This window comes from Festucalex cinctus, chromosome 5 (genome assembly GCF_051991245.1).
Source record: "Festucalex cinctus isolate MCC-2025b chromosome 5, RoL_Fcin_1.0, whole genome shotgun sequence".
NCBI lineage: Eukaryota > Metazoa > Chordata > Actinopteri > Syngnathiformes > Syngnathidae > Festucalex > Festucalex cinctus.
The window spans coordinates 21,781,993-21,804,540 of NC_135415.1; the positions used below are offsets into that span (position 1 = coordinate 21,781,993).

Sequence of the window (22,548 nt, forward strand, 5' to 3'; positions counted from 1 at the left end):
GCGGGCAGACCGACTCGAGCAACGGCCAACGGGGTCGGGCGAACCGAGGGGCGAGTTACCGTCACTTCAACCGGCGACTCACACTAAAACGTCGGCTGGAGAGAAACGGAACCGAATCTTCTTTTGATAACGCCGTCGTAGTTCAGGGTAAGCTGTTCTTTAATATGAAAATAAATGGACTGCGGTAATATTGTGTGTCTTTATTTTTTTAATGCCTTTATCCGTTAACGGTCACCATTTTGTGTTTTTAAAAACAAAACATTCAGTGAAACGTCTTCTTGTTCAAAGGATGCTAGCCCAGTATACCCAACATGAAGTGTGGGCTCCGTCTAAAGCTTGGTGAGACATCAAAGTGGGAATGTGCATTATAGACTGTGACTGACTGGTTATGTAACAAAGAGCAGTATGGTTAAAAAAAAAAAAAAATCAGACGTAAAGTTATAAAGAATGTTACTGTGATATTACCTTAAGAAGGCAAATACATACATTACTATTTATGGAAGATGTGTTGTCGATTCTATTAGATAAATCTTGTTTTTCTCATGATGTTAGTAGTGGTTACACGTCTGTTTTTAATTCCCACTCAATGATGGTGTAAGTGCAACTGTACAAGAGTGAATGGATGTGTAATTAAGTGACGACCGGTCCAGGGTGTACCCTACCTTTTCACCTTACGTCAGCTTTGATAGGCTCCAGTGTTCCAGGACCATGAGTATACACAAATGAGACATACATATGAGAACAAGTACTTGAGTACTTTTGTCGATTCTGAAGACCAATACTTGATAATACCATTATGTCATACAGTTGTGATTAAAATGTGTTATATATTTTATAATCAAATATTGTTAAAAAAAAAAAAACCAATGTAATGCTTGCCTATCATTGGCTGCATGCTTGTGCTGCAGGTAATTTTGTGCGCTCAACCATCGACTTGTGGCTGCTGTGATGGTACGTCGTGTGATTCCTTTATTACTGTAATCCTTTCATACTATGTTGAGCAAAAAAAAGAAAGAAAAGTGGTGGAATGAAAATGTGCAATATGAATTCACATGTATAACGGATCATATGGGGTTCCACAGGGTTCAATTCCGGATGCTCTGCTGTTTTCATTGTATCTTAGTGCTGCCCCTAAATTCCATCTTCAGGAAACCGTTATGGTTGTTTTAAAGTGCTCTATAAATGTATAGTTGAGTGACAGGAGTCAGCGTCCTAACTGCATGATTTGCAATGCCAAGTTCAGCAATTCCAGTCCAGCACAATTAGCTATCTAGCAAAACTAAATGAGCACTTACTTAATTAAGCTGCAGAATACAGGAGCACACTTTCTGAATTCAAGGCGAAGAGATCCAGATTTGCAACGTGAAAGTGCCTACGTAGCACCCATTCGTACGACATGTCCGCCATGTCAGCCGGGCAATGCGGTTCAGTGGTATGTGTGATGTATAAATTAAACAACTTTGTGGGGCTGATCTTAAAGTACACTTGTGCTTCTGTGGTAGCTTCTTTTTCACATGACCTAATATCTCTTCCAGTCATGCCTGCCAAGCTTTAAATGGCCGCTGCCATGTCTAACGAGAAGCAGGAGGAATGTTTTTCTTTCTTTCTTTTTTTTCCTTCAATGTTTCTGAGGTTGCTATGACACAAACGACAATAGAAGCGATCTGCAGAGTTGGGAGGGTTAAAGGGGTCGGGAGGAGGGTTTTTAAAAGCTATTCATCTCACTAAAAGAGACCCATTAAAGTGAAGGGGGGGGGGGGGAGCCGTGGTCATGACTTTTAATTACATGCAGAATGATTTGTGTTTTTTTACAATCACATGTAAAAGCAGGGAGTTTAGAATCTGTGAATCTGTTTGTAGACATGCTTCCGCTGAAAAGCAGTGGGCAATGGCGAAAGGTGTGGGTGGAGACAGAAGCCGACGACTGGCTGATTCTGTAATGAGCCACGAGGGAATTCGGTCTACTGAGACGTCCATTCGAACCCCTGACTCCTCCTCTCATGTGTCACTGCTGGGAAAACAGTCAAGGCAATCAATTGTGAATGTTGGTCACTATTTACGATGGCAAATATTCTAAATTTGGTTGAACGACGGAATCCATGACCGTGACATCACATCAGACCGAACGATAAGCCGTGATGGCCAAGAGGTTAAAAAGTGGTCCCGTGTGTGCCCATCTTGAACAGATCCTATCGTTGAGGTCACATCAAATGAAGATCTGCAGCATCAAATTTGACCACACGCTGTAACGAGCCCACAACCGTGGCTGCCCTTGACCGCGGCTGCTCTATTAAAGTCTAATCACCTCCGTTTTGTAGCTTGATGCCACCCGTTGAGGTGTGACATACAAGCGCTGAAATATTGATAACGGTTGGCTGATTGCTTTTTAATATTTAATCCAGTTCTGAGAACTGATTGACGGGCTCAGATTATGGCATGTGTGTTAAGATGGTGGACCTTTTTGTGTGTGTGTGTGTGTGTGTGTGTATGTGTGTGTTTAGGTAATCTGCGGTGTGGCATCTATTTCATAGACATTGGATTGAGGAAGTCTTGGTCGTGTGTCAACTTCCTGTGTGACTGGCTGAGCAAAGGAGGAAGTGATACAGCGGAAGGGGAACACTTCCTTTATACGCCCTCCACTTGCCCCTGTATGTTTGCTTTTGACTCTTTTGAGACAAGACTCAATTTTATATTAAACACACAGCCGACTGCTCACCGTTTTTGGTACGTGTGCACTCTTCCTTTATGCTTTATCAACTCAATGAATGCAATTTAATAATATGTTTGCTCTGCTGCATTTTTGAGTATCTAATTGAGCATTAATGGCTTGAGATGTAAGTGACCCCATTTAGGAGTTTTTCCAGATTCAAGCTGTTAAGTGAATTATTGTTGTTATTATTTGTGATCCCTGTGCAAATTGAAGTATGAAAGCTGTCTAACTAAATATATAACTATTTTCTAGCAAGATTATTGCAAAAAACTACAGAGGTTAAGATCCAATTTTGTGTGGTTTGGAAAGATGTCTGGCTCTGTTAACTGTTTTTGACATTTCAAGATTATTTGACATTAAACTTCATTTATTTCACAGTATTACTGCTAAGCTGTCAAATAACCTGCTCGCTACTCTGCATTTTATTTGTTAGTTGTTGTTAACACTAGAGCTGGAAAAATCCATCGATCAATCGACAAGTAATCAGTTATCAAAGTAATCAACTATTTTAATAATCAAGTAATCATTTGAAGCAATTTTTTAATTTCAAATTGTACAAATTGATTTCAGCATATCAGCAGTAATTTTTCACTGATTTCTGTAGTCCTTCAAGTAGGAAGACTGATTATCTTCTGTGTTTAATCAAAATAATACATTTGCAAACATCTGTTTTTACTTTGGAAAACAATGACCAAACCAGTAACATAGAACAACAACAATCCTCCCTTTTTATTCACCACGATACGAATATGAAGTATGAAATAAACACCGATCACTACTTAATAAACAGTAATCTGGGGGGGGGGGGGGGGGGGTTAATGCACTTTAATGCAAAATTGCAATGAATCAGATTAGTCAATCGATTAAATAAAAATAGATTTATCGATTCTTAAAAATATTCAATAGTGACAGCACTAATTAATGCATCACATCATTCATCGTGTTGTTCGCAAACCAGATCACTTCCCACTCAGTCCCAATCACACAGTTGTGTCAGGCCGGTGAACGAAAGACAGTCTTGTGATTTCGAGAGGAAATGTTTCAACAGCATGTGGAGGATTCATCCCCTGCACATCATGACAGCTGTTCAGACAATTCCCGTTTTGACCTCTGCTGCCATGTTGTTAGTTCTTCAACTCCTCTGCTGGCTGCTTGTGTCTTGGAGCAGCTGAAAGAATTTGGCTAAGCGAGTTGCACATGTGTTGTGTCCCTGCACCTGTCCTCCCTAACAGAAGCTTCTTTTTCCCCGTGCTGGCATGAATGCACAGAAAACGCGGACGTGACAAGATTACGCGGTGGAAGCCAAAGTGTTTATTGGCCTCTCGGAGGAAATAGTTGCCATGCGATGAATCTTGTGGTCTCTCTTTTGTGCTCTTCTCTGCTGGTCACGAGGAGTCATGAGACTGTGGCGATAACGATCAAGCACCTCTTTTGTTTCTCCCCCTCAGCTCCTCTCATGCAGCGTGGCCATGGATGGCACTCACAATGGGGTTCAGGTTGGAGAGAACAAGTTCATCAGCAAGTAAGCAACTCCCCTTTGATTGTAAACCACTGCAGTACCTTTTATCTGATTGTCTCCGAAATTCTATGCAATATGTACACCAACTGTGCCACATGGCGCTTGAAAAATCTGAATTGTTTCACATAAACTATGCAGTGTAAATTCCAACAAAGAGACACACTAAATCGTGGTGCTGACCATCTCTTGTCTCCAGGGCAACCATCCTCTCGCATCTGAAAACATACAACCTCTACTATGAAGGACAGAATCTACAGCTCAGGCACAGAGAGGTCTGTATGTGTATCACCTCGGCGGCCATTTTGCACACATTACCCGACAGCGCTTCGATCCGTGTAATTCATTGACAACAGGAAGAGGGAGAGCTGATTGTGGAGGGTCTGTTGAACATCTTTTGGGGGCTGCGGAGACCAATCAGGCTTCAGATGCAGGACGACCACGAGCGCATCCGACCCCCTCCCTCCTCTACATCCTGGCACTCGGGTTGCATTCTGGACAGTCAAGGGTGAGAAGTGCACGCCGATCAAGTTACATCACAATGACCGGAAATGTTCACATGTTGAAGGTCAACGGCTGCGAAAGAATACCTTGATAGTCGCTTCACCTGTATGTTCACGTAAAATGGTGAATGTGTATAAGTAAAATTTATAAAACAGATTAACAAAAAAATAATTCAATTCAATTTTTTATATTTTACCAACCAATTATTTAATACAATAAATAAAATGTTTATATGTAAAATAGTTGATTTTAATGAGATAACTATTTAGATTTTTGGATTATATTATTTAAAATAATTTATAATAATTGACCAATTGTGTAATGAATACAAATATACAGTATGTAAAATATTTTAATGATAAATTCACATTTTTTTAAATAATGTACTGTAGTTGAAATTAATTTGCTAATAAATAAACTTAACTTAAGGCTGGTTAAATACATCAAAATTGTTTATTCTATGTTGTATTTACAAAACAGATTAACAAAAAAAAAAATTCAGTCCCATTTTTCATATTTCACTAACCAATTATTTTCTACTATAAATAAAACAATTGTTTATATGTAAAATAGTTTATTTGAATAATTGATAATTATATGCATTTTTATTATTTTAAATTTATAATTGACCAATTGTTTAATATAATAAGAAATATACAGTATGATTTTTTTTTTATGATAAATTCACATTTTAAAAAAAATAATGGCATTAAAAATTAATTGGCCAATAAATAATAAATAAACTTAATGCTCATTAAATAAATCAAAATTGTTTATTCTACATTGTATTGTTATCACTCAGTTAATTAACCAATTATTTAATGGATTTAAAAAAAAAACAACTTGAAAAAAAGATTAAGTAATTATAATTGCCTTATTTCAAGGTATCTTGTATCATGAAGGATGCTGATACCAGCCGATACTTAGGGCTTCAAAATCTGACAAGCAAGTCTTCCTCACCAGTAGTTTGTGCCACACTGCGGACACTTGACTCATCTGTGAATCATGTGCGTCAGAAAGATGGAAATATTTTTTGTTCAGAATTATCTGTCATTGTGTTAATTGAAATTGTATGTATCATTCGTACCAATGGTAGTGGTGAGAACTCGCTCTGGTATCAGTCTTAAAAAGTGGTATTGAACATCCCTATTTATGGAATTGCTGGTCATGGCTGTACCTAATGTTGTGTCCATTATTGTATCCAAGTAAAAAATGAAAAACTGCATCCAACTGTCAAACTGTGACTTCCTTACAGCCCCCCAAACAGCACAGACAGTCAACAAACGCCACACGTGACTCCACCCACTGTGGAGGTGACGGCGCCTGACAGCCAATCGGAAGACAACGGTGTGATGGAGGGTCATGCTGAAGGTTAACATCCTCATTAGCATTAGGCCCGATGAAGAAGAAAGTCGTTTTTATGTGACGTTGACCCAACAGAGGAGAACGAGAGCTCCGCTCAGCTCCTCAGAACCAAGAGTGACGCCGGCGTTTTAAGGCGGGTCCACCGCCGCTCCCCCAGCGACCAGAGGAAGATCCGACGCCATCGCTTCTCCATCAATGGGCACTTCTACAACCACAAGGTGAGAAGAAAATACAGTACAGTACAGTACAACATCTTTTTTAATTTCAACTCAATTTTATGAATTATGAAATGACTATCAGTGACTAAAAGATGCAGCCATATTTCTATTAACATTTTTTCCACTTTTATGTTAACACATATGAAAACTTGAGGAAAAAAAAGATATTTTATTGCATATTTAGAACAGATCTAAAATTTGTGATTAATTGTGAATTAACTATGGAAGTCATGTGATTATGATTAAAGTGGAAGCCAACATTAAACATTTCTTGACAATGTTATATGTGACCTCACTACTCTAAACATGACATCCTTATTAATATTTACACATTTTGGGGTTTGAATGAGTTACATTTGTGGAATGAGAGTTATGAAGCAAAATCCCAGCCATTTTTATCCATATCAGGGGGCGGCCATTTTGCCACTTGCTGTCGACTGAAGATGACATAAATATTGACTTTGACACCCCTAATTTTGACATGTGTGTCTCTCAGACAGCGGTGTTCACGCCTGCTTTCGGCTCGGTAACCAACGTTCGCATCAACAGCTGCATGACCACGCCTCAGGTGCTGAAAGTTCTCCTCAACAAGTTTAAGATTGAAAACAGTCCGGATGACTTTGCACTCTACCTCGTCCATGCCAGCGGAGGTGAGTAAAAGCACTCACTCACTATGCATGCATTATCCTCTTTTATTAGCTTCACTTGCACGTCTCATAAAATTTACATAGTCCGTCCATCCGTTTTCAATAGCACTTGTCAGCTGATTTTGAAGTCCACTCCCAAGTGCAGTAGAACCTCAAAATATCCAAAAGATTGCACAATTTAAAAACAAAATGTTTGTGTGTTTCAGAACGAGTGAAACTGAAGCGCAGTGACTTCCCTCTAGTTTGGAGAGTAATGCAGGGTCCGTGTGAGCAGGTGTGCAAACTGTTCCTCATGGAGGAGGACCTGGGAGAAGAAGTCACATACGATGTAAACAAATATCTGCACAAAAACGACTACCAACGACCAGCCTGGCTTCTTTTCTGCTCGCTCATATGCGCGTTTCCTCCTCCACTCCACCAGGTGGCGCAGTATATCAAGTTTGAGATGCCCGTGCTGCAGAGCTTCATCACCAAGCTGAAGGAGGAGGAGGACAGAGAGGTGCAGAAGCTAAGGAGAAGGTAAGGGAGCTTGTGTCCATTGACAGTATTTTAGAGGAGACATTTTGCTTTTTTTTTTCTTTTCCTCTCTCTCACATTTTCTGAAAAGTACCCTAAGTCAACAACTTTGTCAGACAATCACATATCTGCTGTCAACCAAAATATAATCTTGTTTAGGGCCCGACAGATGCATTTTTTTTAGGACGATACCGATTTTTGGCAGAAAAAAATACTAATTACAGATTAAGATTCTAATTATTTAAAAATATATATTAAATCCCCCCCCCCCCCCATCCTTTTAAATGGGTGTCGCACACACATTTCCGCTGTTAAGATTCTCTACTTTGAATGTCAAGTCCATGAGTATGACCTTATAAAAGAATTTCATGAAGTACAAGATTATGTAGATTTATGTGTCAATAATGAAACTATTCTTATGTGTTTACAACTGTTGTAAAGCATGAAACTGTTATTTTCACAAGTTTTGGACTTACTGGGCTAACCTGCGACCTCTGGGATTGTATTTCGTGCCATGTCATGTGGAAATGTGTGTTAAGACCAAAAAAAAAATATCCTTGGATGTTGCATTCTTGAATTTTGAGAAAAGAAAGTCTTAGAATCCTTAACATAACTTTAAATATAACAAATATAACAATAAAGTGAAATAACAATAGACTAAATAAACTAGAATAGTAGCAACTGAAAAAAACAATGAGAACAAATACTGAGTATTTGTGTGCCTTTTGGCCTCTTGGGGGCAGCGTGGTGCCGCGCATCCATGGCGTACACACTTATAAAGTGAGTACAGAAGAAAGTTGCGATTGAATTAGATTAAAATAACTCTTTTTTCACACATTGGGAAGAAGTTGTGTTTTCGCATTAACTCTCATGTGGGTATGTGTTCCCACAGCATTTGTGTGTGGATATTCGGTATTTTAATGAAAAACACTCCCGAAGTTGATGCTAACTTCCTGTTAGCATTTGAATGGGATCTTCCCTTCGCTTTTACCATTAGCGCTAGACTATTGATGTTTTAAAACGAAGCATGTTTTGTATTTAAATATACAGTGGATGTTATTATTAATGTGGTGTGTTTAGTTTTTCAGTTAACTCCAACTGAGGTGTCATTAAAAAGCTTAAAGGGCGCTTAGGGACAAAAGAATAACATACGCTACACACTTGCTATTTGCTAATATTATACAAGCAAATTGGTGCATTCAGGGTACTTTCACAGCGTTTGGAAACCGTGGTTTTCTTCGATAACGTTTGAAGGGGAAAATAATCGGCCATTTGACCAAATTGGCAGATTGTTTTGCACGATGTTTGAAGCCCGATAATTGGCTGATTATAATCGGCGGCCGATTAATTGGTCGGGCCCCAATCTTGTTGGCTAACTCTTGATTCCTAACTGCTTGTATTGCGCAGGTACAACGTCCTGCGCAGCATCATCGAGAAGCAGCTGGGCTGTCTCCCGGAAGGCCCCGCATGTATGTGAACCGGTGTCGGACGACGACGACGACAAGCTTCAAACGAGTGAGACCCGGAGCAAGGACGCCATCTTTGATGTGTCTGATTTGGATCGCCGAGAAAGCAGGTTTCATTCTGTACGAACGTTTTACAACACACAGTGTGACTCAGGGAAGCTGACAAACTGATTGGCCAGCCATCCTCATTTCGGGTCGCGGTTGAGCTGGAGATGATCCCAGCTGACGTGGGGTCAGAGGTGAGCGACATCATGGACTGGGCACATGAACAAACGTTTTATTTCATTTGAGAGTCCTTAATGAAGCTAACCGTTTAAAGCACTCGCATCATGTCATGCTTTTAGTCAAGTGCCTGCAAAAAAAAAAAAAAAAACTCACCAAGCACAAATGATTAATTACGATCATCTACATAAAAATCTGACGAGCACAAAAGCCAAAATGCTACTTCTTTACCCACAATGCACCGGGGTCCCCTTACTTTCAGGTGGCAGAGTGGTTCACCCTCAACTTTTTCGGTACTCCGTCAAATAATATACGCCATCGTCATTCAACATATTAATGTCACGTTGACATGTTGAAAGCACAACAAAAGACTTGAGTGCTGTTATTTTAAGCCCGGTACACAACACGGGACTTGCTCGTCTCTGGTTTTAGTTAATGTTCTCCGTGATTGACACAGCTTACATGCACACACAGAGCCCGAGTTAAAGTAGGTCAGTGAGAGTGTTGAGCGGCGCACAGACAGATAGATAGACAGACAGATGCCATCATCATGTTGTGTCATGCCTGTCTGTTACTCAAGTAATATTTGGCCACGGTGACGCCGCGAGGTGACCGCTACGCTCGCTGTCCCCATAGGACGTCTTCGAGTGATCTTGTTTTCGTTTTGACAACTCCATGCAAATGTCATTCTGAGAATGTGCATGCTTTATGTTTCAAACTTATTTTTTTGTTTTTGTATGACTTCTGAGGCAAAGCAATGAAATTAAATCCTTCACATGTGAACAAATTGTGCTGATATGGAAATGTAGGGCTGGCGGTGTTGAGTAATGATTGTAATTTAATTAAAAAAGGAGACTAAATGTTTGTTGTTAAACCATTTTGATGCTCGATTTCCTCCACTTGTGCCTTCAGCACCAGTTCTCACTGTTTATAAGTACCATCTTAAAAAGTGACACCCAAGTAATCATCACAAACAAGGCAGTGGTTTTCATTTATTCATAAAAAGTATATTTTAGGGATGTTCGATACCACTTATTTTCGTCCCAATACCAGTATGAGTAGTGAGTACTCAACTCTTGAGTAGTCACTGATGCCGTTACCAACTCAAACCACTACATATAATTTCCCTAAAAAAACAATTACATAATTGTAAAGAAAGACCTATGTATCCAACTATAGCATTTATTTATACTGCATTAAAAATAATAGCAATTTTCTATTCTAATTTCTACTTCCTAGTCGTAAAACAGCCACAAGAGGGCGGCCATCGTGTATTGGCCCCGATATGAATACCTGGTATCAATACTACTTGCCCATCCCTAGTATATTTCATACTAAATCATCATAACTTTATGCACATATTTTTGACATTAAAACCACATTGAAATATATGAAAATGAACAACTGCTCCTGTAGAAAAATTGTTCTTGAAGGTTAAGGGTAAGTGTATTAAAAGTTAAATACAACTGAAATATACTCAGTAATGATTTTGTGTCCCACTAGAGGGAGCCCACTTTGAGATGGCTGAGCGGGAGCCAATTTTGTCTACTTCACTTCACATTAATTGTTATTATAATATGTAAAATCTGGTGGAAAGGTAAAAACAATCTTAAATGTGATCTGATGCGGACGTCTGGTGGTGCACTTCCAAATATTTCCGGGTCAGCCAAGTGACTTTTTCCGTCAGCAATTATCTAACAAATGATCTTGCAGTCTGAATATGATCCTAGGTTTTGCATCTTTTGCCATCAATTTGCACAAAATAAATAAATAAATAAATCCACTAATTGTGAAAAAATGTCATATGTCATTTAACAAGTTCTCAGCAATATTCATCGCAAGGGTAGACAAACATTTTTTTTAGTGGGCCACATTATGAATACGTTTATTGTATACATGACATAATACATGAATTGCAATTTAAAATATATTTTAATTGACCAATTCAAATGACTGCAATAACATTACAGCACTCTTGATTATGTTAAGCTCAACTGTACATTAGCCTATGGGCCGTAATTTGCCCCACAATGATCTAATGTTACTTAAAGTGACTGTGATATCCTATTAGTCAAACATATAACAGGATGTTTTATTGCCTCGCGGCATAATTAGAAGCATTCCTTCAAAAATAGATCTTCAGGTGTTTTAAGTCTTACTGTCAGCGTTGCAACAGATTAGCACTCAGCCAATGACAGCAGGGACGATGATCCCCTCGACGTGACCGTCTGAAGGGTAAGCGGCCGCCCGACCCTGAAACACACTTCACCTACTGCTGCAGAGACACACTTGCTAGTTTTCAGCTTCTGGAGGAGGGATAGGCGAGAGGGTCTTGAAACAACAACCAGGTGAGAGCACCTTCTTTAAGATATTATTATTATTACATTAGAATATCATGGTCTCATAATTTTTCCCACACCCAGTATGTGTGTATTTTGATTACAGAAATTCTGTTACCCACAAGATTAGGTAAACTCTCCTAATAGATATCCTAAAGATGCGTGAATTCTTGACTTAAACAAAACAATGTGCCTTCACAAAATATGACTAAATAGCAGCTGCTCTTCTATTACACCACTTTACATTGTGCAAGTGTACCTAATTAAGTACCGGGAGTTGGTCTGAACCTTTCAAAGAAACCACAAACAGAAATGCAGTGCTTAATGTATAAGGATTAGCTTGTATTGCATGTGTGCGATTTAATTGTTTGAGTAAATTTATGCACCCCGTTGCATCAGTGATCCGGATGACATCACCTTTGTTTGTGTTGGAAAGTGCTCAGCCCGTTTGTGAATGAACTCCGTTGTAATTGGATTTTGCCGGTTTAAATTAGCCACAAGTCTCTCTGTGTGTATAAACTAATGATAGAACAAATGATGTCACTGCAGTTGTGTTATCAATCATTTTAGTTTGTTAGAGGCAATATTATTTGCAATACAGATGGACTATATTTCAGATTAAACACTGTTATTGTTCACTTGTTGACATATCTTTAGACGCCATTTTAGGCATGAGGCATTACGAAAGCTTATATAAATAGTTTAGAAGGATTATTAGGAGCTCTTCAATAACCAGCGTGGTAAAAATAAAGCCATACTAAAAACATATTGAGTCTATTTTCATCTTCCGCAGTAGGTAAAATTAACTTCTATTATATTGGGGCTAATTTGTTTGATATTAGCCTACAGTAAATTCGCTAGAGTCAGAGGCGAGTACCACACTTTGAGAATCTTTTGGTTTCAGGGATATATTTTTTTTTTCTCAAAACTCATTGATCATCTTCCACAAGATTTACATGTTAAATTTGTGTATGGCAAATTATTACATCAACTAAAATAAGTTCTTCGGAGTTTGGGTTCTTGCAGCCCAGTAAAAAGAGTTCAATGCTAAACAATTGGCTCCATCTAGTGGTCAGTAAGGGAATTGTGGACGTGGTGCTCATTTTATACTCCAAATTGATTTGTGTTGTTTCAATGTATTGTTACAGGTGAACTGATCATGTCCAGGCTACAAACTGTGACCATGTGCGTGCTTCTCTTAGCCACGCTGACCCCCCAGCTCGACGCCCGACGCGGCGGAGCCTACAGAGGGGGCTGGGGCGGCGGCAGGCCAGCCTACAGGCCGGCTCCTCCCAGGAGCAATGGCCCCAGTGCGGGTAAAGTAGCCGGGGCCGCGGCGGCGGGCGCCATCGGGGGCGCCATGCTGGGGTCCGCCCTGAGCCGTCCCGGATACGGGTACGGATATGGCGGTGGATACGGAGGGTATGGCGGTGGTTACGGAGGAGGTTACGGCTACCCACGGCATGGCGGTGTCTACGGAGTGAGGCCTGCGTATGAGCCCGAGGGCTCCGGTGATATGGAGTATTACACCGGAGCGTCCAGCGGGCCCATCTACAACAGCATCATTGTTGTGATTGGCTCTCTGCTCGCTCTGCTGCTCATCGTGTGAAGCCAGGCTGAGGGTAACACGAGTAACGCCATCAAACGCGACCCTTGGAACTTTTACTGGACCTCGTCTGCACTGAAGCGCTCTTGAGGACAGGAAGTTGACACAGGAAGTACATCAAAACAATAGTCCTTTTTGAGTTATTTTTATGTTTAATCTATAATGTCATCACATGAAGTAAATTGTTCAATCTGATGGCAGCAGTTCTAGAAATCGTGCGTTCACAAACATATTGCTCGAGGAGTTCCGATCAATCACAGGTGATCTTATTTGTGCATGAAGGTGTACTTAATGAAATGTCAGCCAAGTGTAAATGCAGTAATTGAATTTCGTGTTGCGTAATGATCCTGAGTAGATCTTAGGATCGGAGGACCAAAAAGTGTTCATGACTATTTTCAGCTTTTGTTCAGCCAATCACAACAATGCTTGTTCATAATAAATTTGTATATTGTCAACATGTTTTTTTGTTTTTTTGTCTTTTGTTTCCTTCCATTGACTATTATGACAAATGTGTGTGTTGTTGCCGAACTATACATTGTTGTTTAAACGGCCATGCATAAAGTTTTTTTTTTTTTTTTTTTTTTTTTTTTTAAACGCATTACTATCATGGTCACTTTAAAAACGGCATAATATACCTGGTCTTTTTTTTTGTTTTTGTTTTTTTTTGTTTTTTTTTTGTTTTTTCGTTGTTTTTTCAAGCCGCCTTATTACGATACATGGTCATCGTTTTTAAAATACCTTAACTCTATACATGGCCTCTTAAAAAAAAATGTAAATTTTTTTTTTTTTTTTTAAATGAATCACAAAGACTTACTATGCAGGGTCGGGTTTTTTTGTTTGTTTTTTTGTAAATGCTGTACTATACATGGTGTTTTTTTTTTTTTTTAAACATTTTACATGGTCATTAAAAAAAACAAAAAAAAACTTACTATACATAGCTTAAAAAACGCCTTACTATACATGCTCATGTATAAAAAGACGCCATATGATACATGATCTTTTTTTTTTAATGTTCTACTATACATGGACGTTTAAAAAAAAAAAAAAAAAAAAAAAAAAACTGCTTAGTATACATGTTTTTTTTAAAACGCACCTGACTCATGGTCTTTTAAAAAAAAATTAAAAAAAATAAGCCAAAGACGCCTTTGGTCATCATTAAAAATACCTTACTATCGTTTAAAAAAATACCTTATGCCCTACTGACATACATGGTGGTTTAAAAAAAAAGAAGTATACGTACATGGTATTTGCATTTGATGCAGTTCTCTTTATTGACAGCAGAGGGAGGCAATTATTTGCTAATGTTTGGTCTTACACGATCATGTGCAATGAGTCCTTTGCTGCTTGCACCTTCACTCGCAGTCGTTCATTAGTTGATTGCTTTGATTTAAAAACAACTTCGAAGTGGATTAATCGATACATTTTCGACACAGCTTTGCCTTATGATCATAGGGGAGCTGACAATAGGGTGAGAGGCAGGGGGTACCATGGTCAGCGGTCACCAGTAGACAGCTCAATAAAAGTAGCAACACTGCCTCCTGGTGGGCGGAGGAGGTACGTCTCTTTCCACATGTGAATATTTAGAATGTCTTGAAACTGACATTCTATAAATCACGATAAATGCACACACAACGTTTAAAAAAAAACAAAAAAAAACACTTCAATCATGGCTGTACGTGGATCGCGAAAACATCTGAAAATCGTGGATTGTGTGAACATATTTGAATCTATCAAACCTCTCCCTAAAAGAGACACTGGATGGGAGGATTAGTGGAGTGTGAATGTTTAGATAATTAATACATGAAGAAAAAAAGAATAAATCAATACAAGAGAGAGTAAAACGTCTTAAACCTGCTGGGTGACCTGCATTCTTCAAAACAAATATTCAAATGAGTGTTATGGTTACAGGAAAGGGAGTTCCATCAAGTCTTTCATGATGACTTTTCCAGCAATCCAAATAAGATATCTGCTGAACGTTCAGATGTATTTGACACTGAGGAAATGCTTGGGACTACAGAGGAGCTGATAGGCCGCAGTGGATGCTGAACTTCAGACGTTCTTATCTGCAACATGTTTGAACACAGATTCAGAGAGTCGTTATCGGAAGATCTTCTCAGTTCAACCCAAGATCCTTGCTCGGTCATTTTTGTTGGATTCTCTCGGGTGGGCATGTTTTAAGAATCGCTGTAAATTCTTGTTATCACGGTCACCGGCTGTGATTATAGCGCCAAAAAAATCAGTAAAAATCCACAGAAATTGTAAAATGCACTTGATAAATCTTGTTCAGGTAAACGGTAAGTGGAGTGCACTTATATAGTAAGTAGTTCGGATGAATTGCAATGATGCTGTGGAACCGTACACATGTTCAGATTTCACCGTGATAATTAAAATTCATGCTAAAACAATCAAAACAGGACATTACGTTTACATTTCCAACTTGAAAAAAAAAAGGGCCATCCTTGCTTTTAAAGCCTGAAAATCAGTTTTTGCATTTTATCAGCAGAAACAGAACTGAAGACACGTTGGAAAAAAGTGTCTGAAAACAAACACGCTGGAGGTCACAACGGATGCACAGGAGGAAATGGAGAGAAAGTTAATAGTCCCGAGAGGATACGTGAAGAAACACAGCGACTGTCATCTTGGCCGGCTGAGGTCCACAATTGGGAGCAAATTATGTTTTGACTAGAGGATCATATCAAGTTGAACGTGAAAAAGGGATTTATTTGACAAGAATGCATCTTCTCATGGTAACATGTTTGTGTGCACGGTCAACCCTGTCACTGACGGTCACGACGATCAACACGTTTGTTTTTCTTGGTCTTATGTTAGTAAATCATGCTACATTTCTTTATGTAATGTTACTCCATATAATATTTTAGGCTACATGAAATATGAAAACGATATTTTAACTGAGCATCCCTATGCAATGTATTCTTCCTGCGTTCAACACACAGTAAGTTAAGATTCAAAGTTGAAAATGGAAAGAAAACCAAAGTGTGGTATCAAGTATTCCCACATGTTGAAGTTGAGCAGCGGTTTCCATAACAGAAATCTATTTAACAATTTGTTTTAGTCCCTCTTCCAGGCTTCAGCGTGAACTTCCTGTTGCATCCTGCTTTCTAATTAAACTCGGAAATATGAACTTCAAGGGTGGATTTTTTTTTTTCCAAAGCAATCATTCTCCTGTCAACCTGGGTGATCCAATATTTATTCAACTAAAGCAGATTTTTATTCAAAGAGTGTTATGAGATCAGTGATATCGTTATGATACTGGATGGAATATTTATTTAGCCTTATGTAGCCTTGAGCAGTCAGTGTCAGGGAATAATAATAATCCTTCAAGAGAAAGCTTTTATATCTACAGTAGTTTTTTTTTTTTTTTTTTCTCAAGAAAAAGGCATGGCAACTTTTATATTGTTATCCATAAAACATTACATTTTTATAGGGGGAAATCAAATCTGGTGCATCAAATTCTATTTGTTAGGAAGTGTGGAGCGGGTGGATGAGGGGAGATAGACCCAATGGCGGAGAAGCAAGGCCGGGAGGCAAACAGGAATGAGAATAACTTCATTGACTGAAACCAAGTAGAAAACCGGATGGGACGTGAGCGGACTGATTGTCATGACTGGACTGAGCGTGGACAAACTTGGCATGACGTGGATAGACTTGGCATGTCATTGGACAGACTTGGCAGGACAGACTGAGCAGAACGTGGACAGACTTGGCAGAACAGACTTGTCAGGACGACTTGGCAAGACGTGGACAGACTTGGCAGGACGACTTGACTAGATGTGGAGAAACTTGACTAGACGTGGAGGACTTGACTAGATGTGGAGAAACTTGACGAGAACTTGACTATACGTGGAGAAACTTGACTAGATGTGGAGAAACTTGACGAGAACTTGACTAGACGTGGAGAAACTTGACTAGATGTGGAGAAACTTGACTAGTTGTGGAAAAACTTGACTAGACATGGAGAAACTTGACTAGATGTGGAGAAACTTGACTAGACGTGGAGGACTTGACTAGATGTGGAGAAACTTGACGAGAACTTGACTAGACGTGGAGAAACTTAACTAGATGTGGAGAAACTTGACTAGTTGTGGAAAAACTTGACTAGACATGGAGAAACTTGACTAGACGTGGAGAAACTTGACTAGATGTGGAGAAACTTGAATACACGTGGAGAAACTTTAGAGGTGGAGATACTTGACTAGACGTGGAGAGACTTGACTAGACATGGAGAAACTTGACTAGACGTGGAGAAACTTGACACTTGGCATGACATGGACAGACTTGGCAGGACAGACTGAGCAGAACGTGGACAGACTTGGCAGAACAGACTTGGCAGGGCGACTTGGCAAGACGACTTGACTAGATGTGGAGAAACTTGACTAGAAGTGGAGAAACTTGACTAGATGTGGAGTAACTTGACTAGTTGTGGAAAAACTTGACTAGATGTGGAGAAACTTGACGAGAACTTGACTAGACGTGGAGAAACTTGACTAGATGTGGAGTAACTTGACTAGTTGTGGAAAAACTTGACTAGACGTGGAGAAACTTGACGTGGAGAAACTTGACTAGATGTGGAGAAACTTGAAAACACGTGGAGAAACTTTAGAGGTGGAGAAACTTAACTAGACGTGGAGAAACTTTAGAGGTGGAGAAAGTTGACTAGACGTGGAGAACGTGACTAGACGTGGAGAAACTTGACTAGATGTGGAGAAACTTGAATACACGTGGAGAAACTTTAGAGGTGGAGATACTTGACTAGACGTGGAGAACTTGACTAGATGTGGAGAAACTTGAATACACGTGGAGAAACTTTAGAGGTGGAGAGACTTCACTAGACATGGAGAAACTTGAGTAGACGTGGAGAAACTTGACACTTGGCATGACATGGACAGACTTGGCAGGACAGACTGAGCAGAACGTGGACAGACTTGGCAGAACAGACTTGGCAGGGCGACTTGGCAAGACGACTTGACTAGATGTGGAGAAACTTGACTAGAAGTGGAGAAACTTGACTAGATGTGGAGTAACTTGACTAGTTGTGGAAAAACTTGACTAGATGTGGAGAAACTTGACGAGAACTTGACTAGACGTGGAGAAACTTGACTAGATGTGGAGTAACTTGACTAGTTGTGGAAAAACTTGACTAGACGTGGAGAAACTTGACGTGGAGAAACTTGACTAGATGTGGAGAAACTTGAATACACGTGGAGAAACTTTAGAGGTGGAGAAACTTAACTAGATGTGGAGAAACTTTAGAGGTGGAGAAAGTTGACTAGACGTGGAGAACGTGACTAGACGTGGAGAAACTTTAGAGGTGGAGAAAGTTGACTAGACGTGGAGAACGTGACTAGACGTGGAGAACTTGACTAGATGTGGAGAGACTTCACTAGACATGGAGAAACTTGACTAGACGTGGAGAAACTTGACACTTGGCATGACATGGACAGACTTGGCAGGACTGACTTAGCAAAACGTGGATAGACTTGGCAGAACAGACTTGGCAGGACGACTTGGCAAGACGACTTGACTAGATGTGGAGAAACTTGACTAGAAGTGGAGAAACTTGACGAGAACTTGACTAGACGTGGAGAAACTTGGCTAGATGTGGAGTAACTTGACAAGTTGTGGAAAAACTTGACTAGACGTGGAGAAACTTGACAGGGAGAAACTTGACTAGATGTGGAGAAACTTGAATACACGTGGAGAAACTTTAGAGGTGGAGATACTTGACTAGACGTGGAGAACTTGACTAGACGTGGAGAGACTTGACGAGAACTTGACTAGTTGTGGAGAAACTTGACTAGAGGTGGAGTAACTTGACTAGTTGTGGAAAAACTTGACTAGACGTGGAGAAACTTGACGTGGAGAAACTTGACTAGATGTGGAGAAACTTGAATACACGTGGAGAAACTTTAGAGGTGGAGAAACTTGACTAGACGTGGAGAAACTTGGCTAGACATAAACACTACCAACACAGCACAGCACACATCAACAGGACAAGGCAAGACAAACTCCTAAAACCAAACAAAACCTAACCACATGGAACCAAAACATGACACTATTCTTCCGACAGAAGTGTTTTAAATCTCAGCGACAACAAAATAATACTCGCTATATATTCGATTCCGTCGAAATGTAATTGTATTTACTTTCCTAACCCTAATTTTAAACACTGGTTTGAAAACCTGATTCTACTTTGAAACCCTTTTGGAGTGTGCAAACTTTGTCTCTATCCCGTGTAGATAAACAACATCTAAGGATAACGTTCCGCTTCCAGCAAAACATTCTGTGACTGACTTTCCCTGTTTGTGTCATGTTTTTGATGTTATCCCGAAGAGATGATGATGATGATGATGATGATGATCACCTTTTGGCCAAGCCCTCGCGTACGTGAGTCACTTTGTCTCCACTGGCAACTCCTGTTGGAGCTTGTATAAGTGTACTGGAGCGCCACCAACTTCTGATACGCTTTTTTGCCTTGCGAAGCCGTCCGTCTGTCCGTCCGTCCGTCCTCCATGCTGCACACAACGGCGACGGGCGCAGCAGCCGCGGATTCTCAGCGGCTCCACGTCTGCACGTCTCCACCGGCGACATCCGATACGGTGTGTGCGGGCGAGCGGGCTTGTTTTCTGCAAAATCACTTTGCGAGCCATGTTGATGCACGCCAACAGTGATTAGTGGTGAGGAGGAGCAACCTGAGCTTCGAAAGACATACATGGAAATTGTGATTAATTGAATGCATCTTTCCAGTGTTTTGATAATAATGGATTTGAGTGCACCACCACGAAGGAAGTGGTTTCCGTAACAATTCGGGATTACATAAAGAAGCGATTATAGGGCCTCTTTGTGTTTACGTTGGTTACCAAAGTGAGCTCGCATTTTTGTAGTGCAGTTCTGATACAATATTGTGACGAACAGGGATTGCACAACAACGGTGCTAAAGTCTCATCAGAATTCTGTGTAGCACCAATTAAGCCCTATTTCATTTCATATTCTAAAATACATCAACAAAAATACAAACGCAACAGGTTTTTTTCCTTCTATTTGTTATTAGATAAACTCAAAGATCTAAAACTTCTTCCACATACACAACATCACCATTTCTCTCAAATATTGTTCACAAACCAGTCTAAATCTGTGACAGTGAGCACTTTACCTTTGCCAAGATACTCCATCACAGGTGTCCCATATCAAGATGCTGATTAGACCCAGAAAACCAATCGGTACTGACCCAGAATCTGAGTCCCCAGAATTTCAGAGTGGCCTTTTATTGGGTCAATCTAACGCACATCTGTGCACTAATCATGGTATCTAATCAGCATCTTGATAGGGTACACCTGTGATGGATAATCTCGGCAAAGGAGAAGTGCTCACTATCACAGATTTAGACTGGTTTGTGAACAATATTTGAGAGAAATGGTGATATTGTTTATGTGGAAGAAGTTTTAGATCTTTGAGTTCATCTCATAAAAAATGGGAGCTAAATCCAAAGTGTTTTGTTTATATTTTTGTTGAGTGTAAAATGTAACAACTAAAAGCCAAATGTCGCAAAAATACTTGTGGAATGTGACTTTGGAGTTGTGTTTATTTCTCATTTCAGTCAAACTCCAAATGAAACAATTTGTCCAGGTGTTCCACTGTCAATTCAAACTAAATCCGAGCACAGCCAAATCCAAGTAAATATTGGGCACTTTGTTTATGGTTACGACCACAACAGCAGTGAGTGCCAGCGCTGGTCAGCGGTTTGAAACCAAACCTGTCCCTCATCCTTACCACTTGATGACAGCTGACAAATGCACAACTACAAGTTATGGCAGATCGTGTATGAATCGTGTAAATGTCCTTACACATCGTTACATTTATAGCTACTTTGCTCTTCCAATTCATCAATAATAATGATTTGTCTTTTCAGCAAACTAAGAAAGGTGATGACAACTTAAAAACAACACAGGATACGCACTGCAGTTAAAAAAAAAAAAAAAAAAAAAAAATACACCTCACCATTTGTCAGGGAAATACGATAGCTCATTTTGATGGAGGTGCTCCAAACCAATTTGGGGCTTAATGATTAACGAGTATCTCAGAGACACGATGTGGGCGTCTAATTGGTGATCACAGGGGATAATGATTGTTTGGAACATGATGGAGGGACATATGATATTCAGGGATGGTTTATTAAAATAGTCAGCGGACGGAGCAGGCCAAGAATCACTGAGTTACGTTGGCAGAGAAAACGCAGCAAGCTGGGAAACACTATTTGCCTTCCAGTACGAGTGAGCACGTGACTTTCCGTAGAGACACTTAAAAAATGCAAAAACAGATGCCCAAACAGACGTTTTTGAAAACAGCCACTGAATATGGTCAATCTGCACATTTGATTTTGTGTCGCATGGAGAAATGCTCCAGTATGTCACAACCAAAATTGGAGGTGGCTTACTTTGTCAGCCATTTACATGTATCTTTTTTATTATTATTATTATTATTATTATAGAAATCTGATGCATTATTATTATTATTATTATTATTATTATTATTATTATTATTATTATTATTATTATCAGTATTATTTTTGTTGTTGTTGTTGTTGTAGCAGTTGTCTTGGGTGATGTGGGTGTTACAAACCACTAACTTTTTTGACACATTTTCACAAGTGAAAAATCTTAGCAAAATATGTGGTCTTGCTGACAGAGTGGACAATGACAGGGTGGATGTATTTATTTATTTATTTATTTTGACCAATTTTATCATTTTAACATATGGCTGGGCAAAATGATTCATTTTAACAAATATATTTTGAACGTCTATATCAATTGATATTCACTAATATGACAGAGTGGACAGTTAATCTTGACATTTACAGTAACGACACATGTGAAGAAAGACTCCTGTGAAGATGGACAAAATGTCTGTCGTAAATGTTGCTGAAAACTACATCAGAGGATTTCTTGAAAAAAAATTACCCAATGACAGGGTGGACAGGAATTTCAGGAACACATGCGAAATGTAAAAAAAAAAAAAAAAAAAAAAAAAATCATAAAAATAAAATATGCATGGCCAAAGTGGGTCATTTTTGTATTCATTCATTGTGGACAACCAAAGTATTAACTTTGGGCCGCAGAGATTCATTATTCTGCTACATTTTCATAAAAAATGACTTGACTTATTGACTCAGTGATTCTGATGAAGACACTAAAGGCTTTTTATAACAGTATTGGCCCAAGTGTATATATGTGAGTGTATATAGTGTTATTTCTATATGTATATTGCATATACTTTCCTAATTGTAACGGAACGGAGGTCAAACAGTGCCACGTTATTATGTTTGACTGAAAGTTCCCCTATACTACATAATGCAGCACATATTTCTGTGTGTCTGTCTCCCTGGCTTTCTGTCCGTCAGCTCAGCTCATGTGGATACATTATT

The 22,548-nt window shown here is 39.4% G+C and overlaps 2 protein-coding genes across 7 annotated transcripts in view; one reads left to right on the forward strand and one right to left on the reverse strand.

The window, feature by feature from the left end:
* Positions 1–13,567, forward strand: rassf2a (Ras association domain family member 2a). 3 transcript variants are annotated; one of them, XM_077522696.1, is made up of 12 exons: positions 1–147; positions 4,159–4,232; positions 4,426–4,501; positions 4,583–4,734; positions 5,986–6,101; positions 6,171–6,313; positions 6,810–6,963; positions 7,167–7,288; positions 7,382–7,479; positions 8,884–8,991; positions 9,087–11,512; positions 12,652–13,567. In XM_077522696.1, the coding sequence occupies exons 2-10, from the start codon at positions 4,180–4,182 to the stop codon at positions 8,951–8,953; spliced, it is 984 nt and encodes a 327-aa protein (XP_077378822.1). In that variant the 5' UTR covers positions 1–147; positions 4,159–4,179; the 3' UTR covers positions 8,954–8,991; positions 9,087–11,512; positions 12,652–13,567. The 3 variants fall into 3 exon arrangements, with proteins under 3 accessions (XP_077378822.1, XP_077378820.1, XP_077378821.1); XM_077522694.1 differs by having other exon boundaries at positions 8,884–11,512; XM_077522695.1 differs by lacking the exon at positions 1–147 and adding an exon at positions 2,580–2,724 and having other exon boundaries at positions 8,884–11,512.
* Positions 3,666–22,548, reverse strand: part of ptger4a (prostaglandin E receptor 4 (subtype EP4) a) — a 26,984-nt gene continuing 8,101 nt past the window's right edge. Inside the window, exons 3-4 of one of the 4 annotated variants that reach the window (XR_013283704.1) lie at positions 4,545–4,720; positions 3,666–4,444 (exon numbers count right to left, since the gene is read on the reverse strand). The gene's annotated coding sequence lies outside the window, so the exon portion shown is untranslated. Of the gene's footprint in view, positions 4,445–4,544; positions 4,721–6,998; positions 7,436–14,501; positions 15,173–19,491; positions 19,825–22,548 lie in introns of those variants that run through there. The other 3 variants (XR_013283706.1, XR_013283707.1, XR_013283705.1) reach the window with 3 other exon arrangements.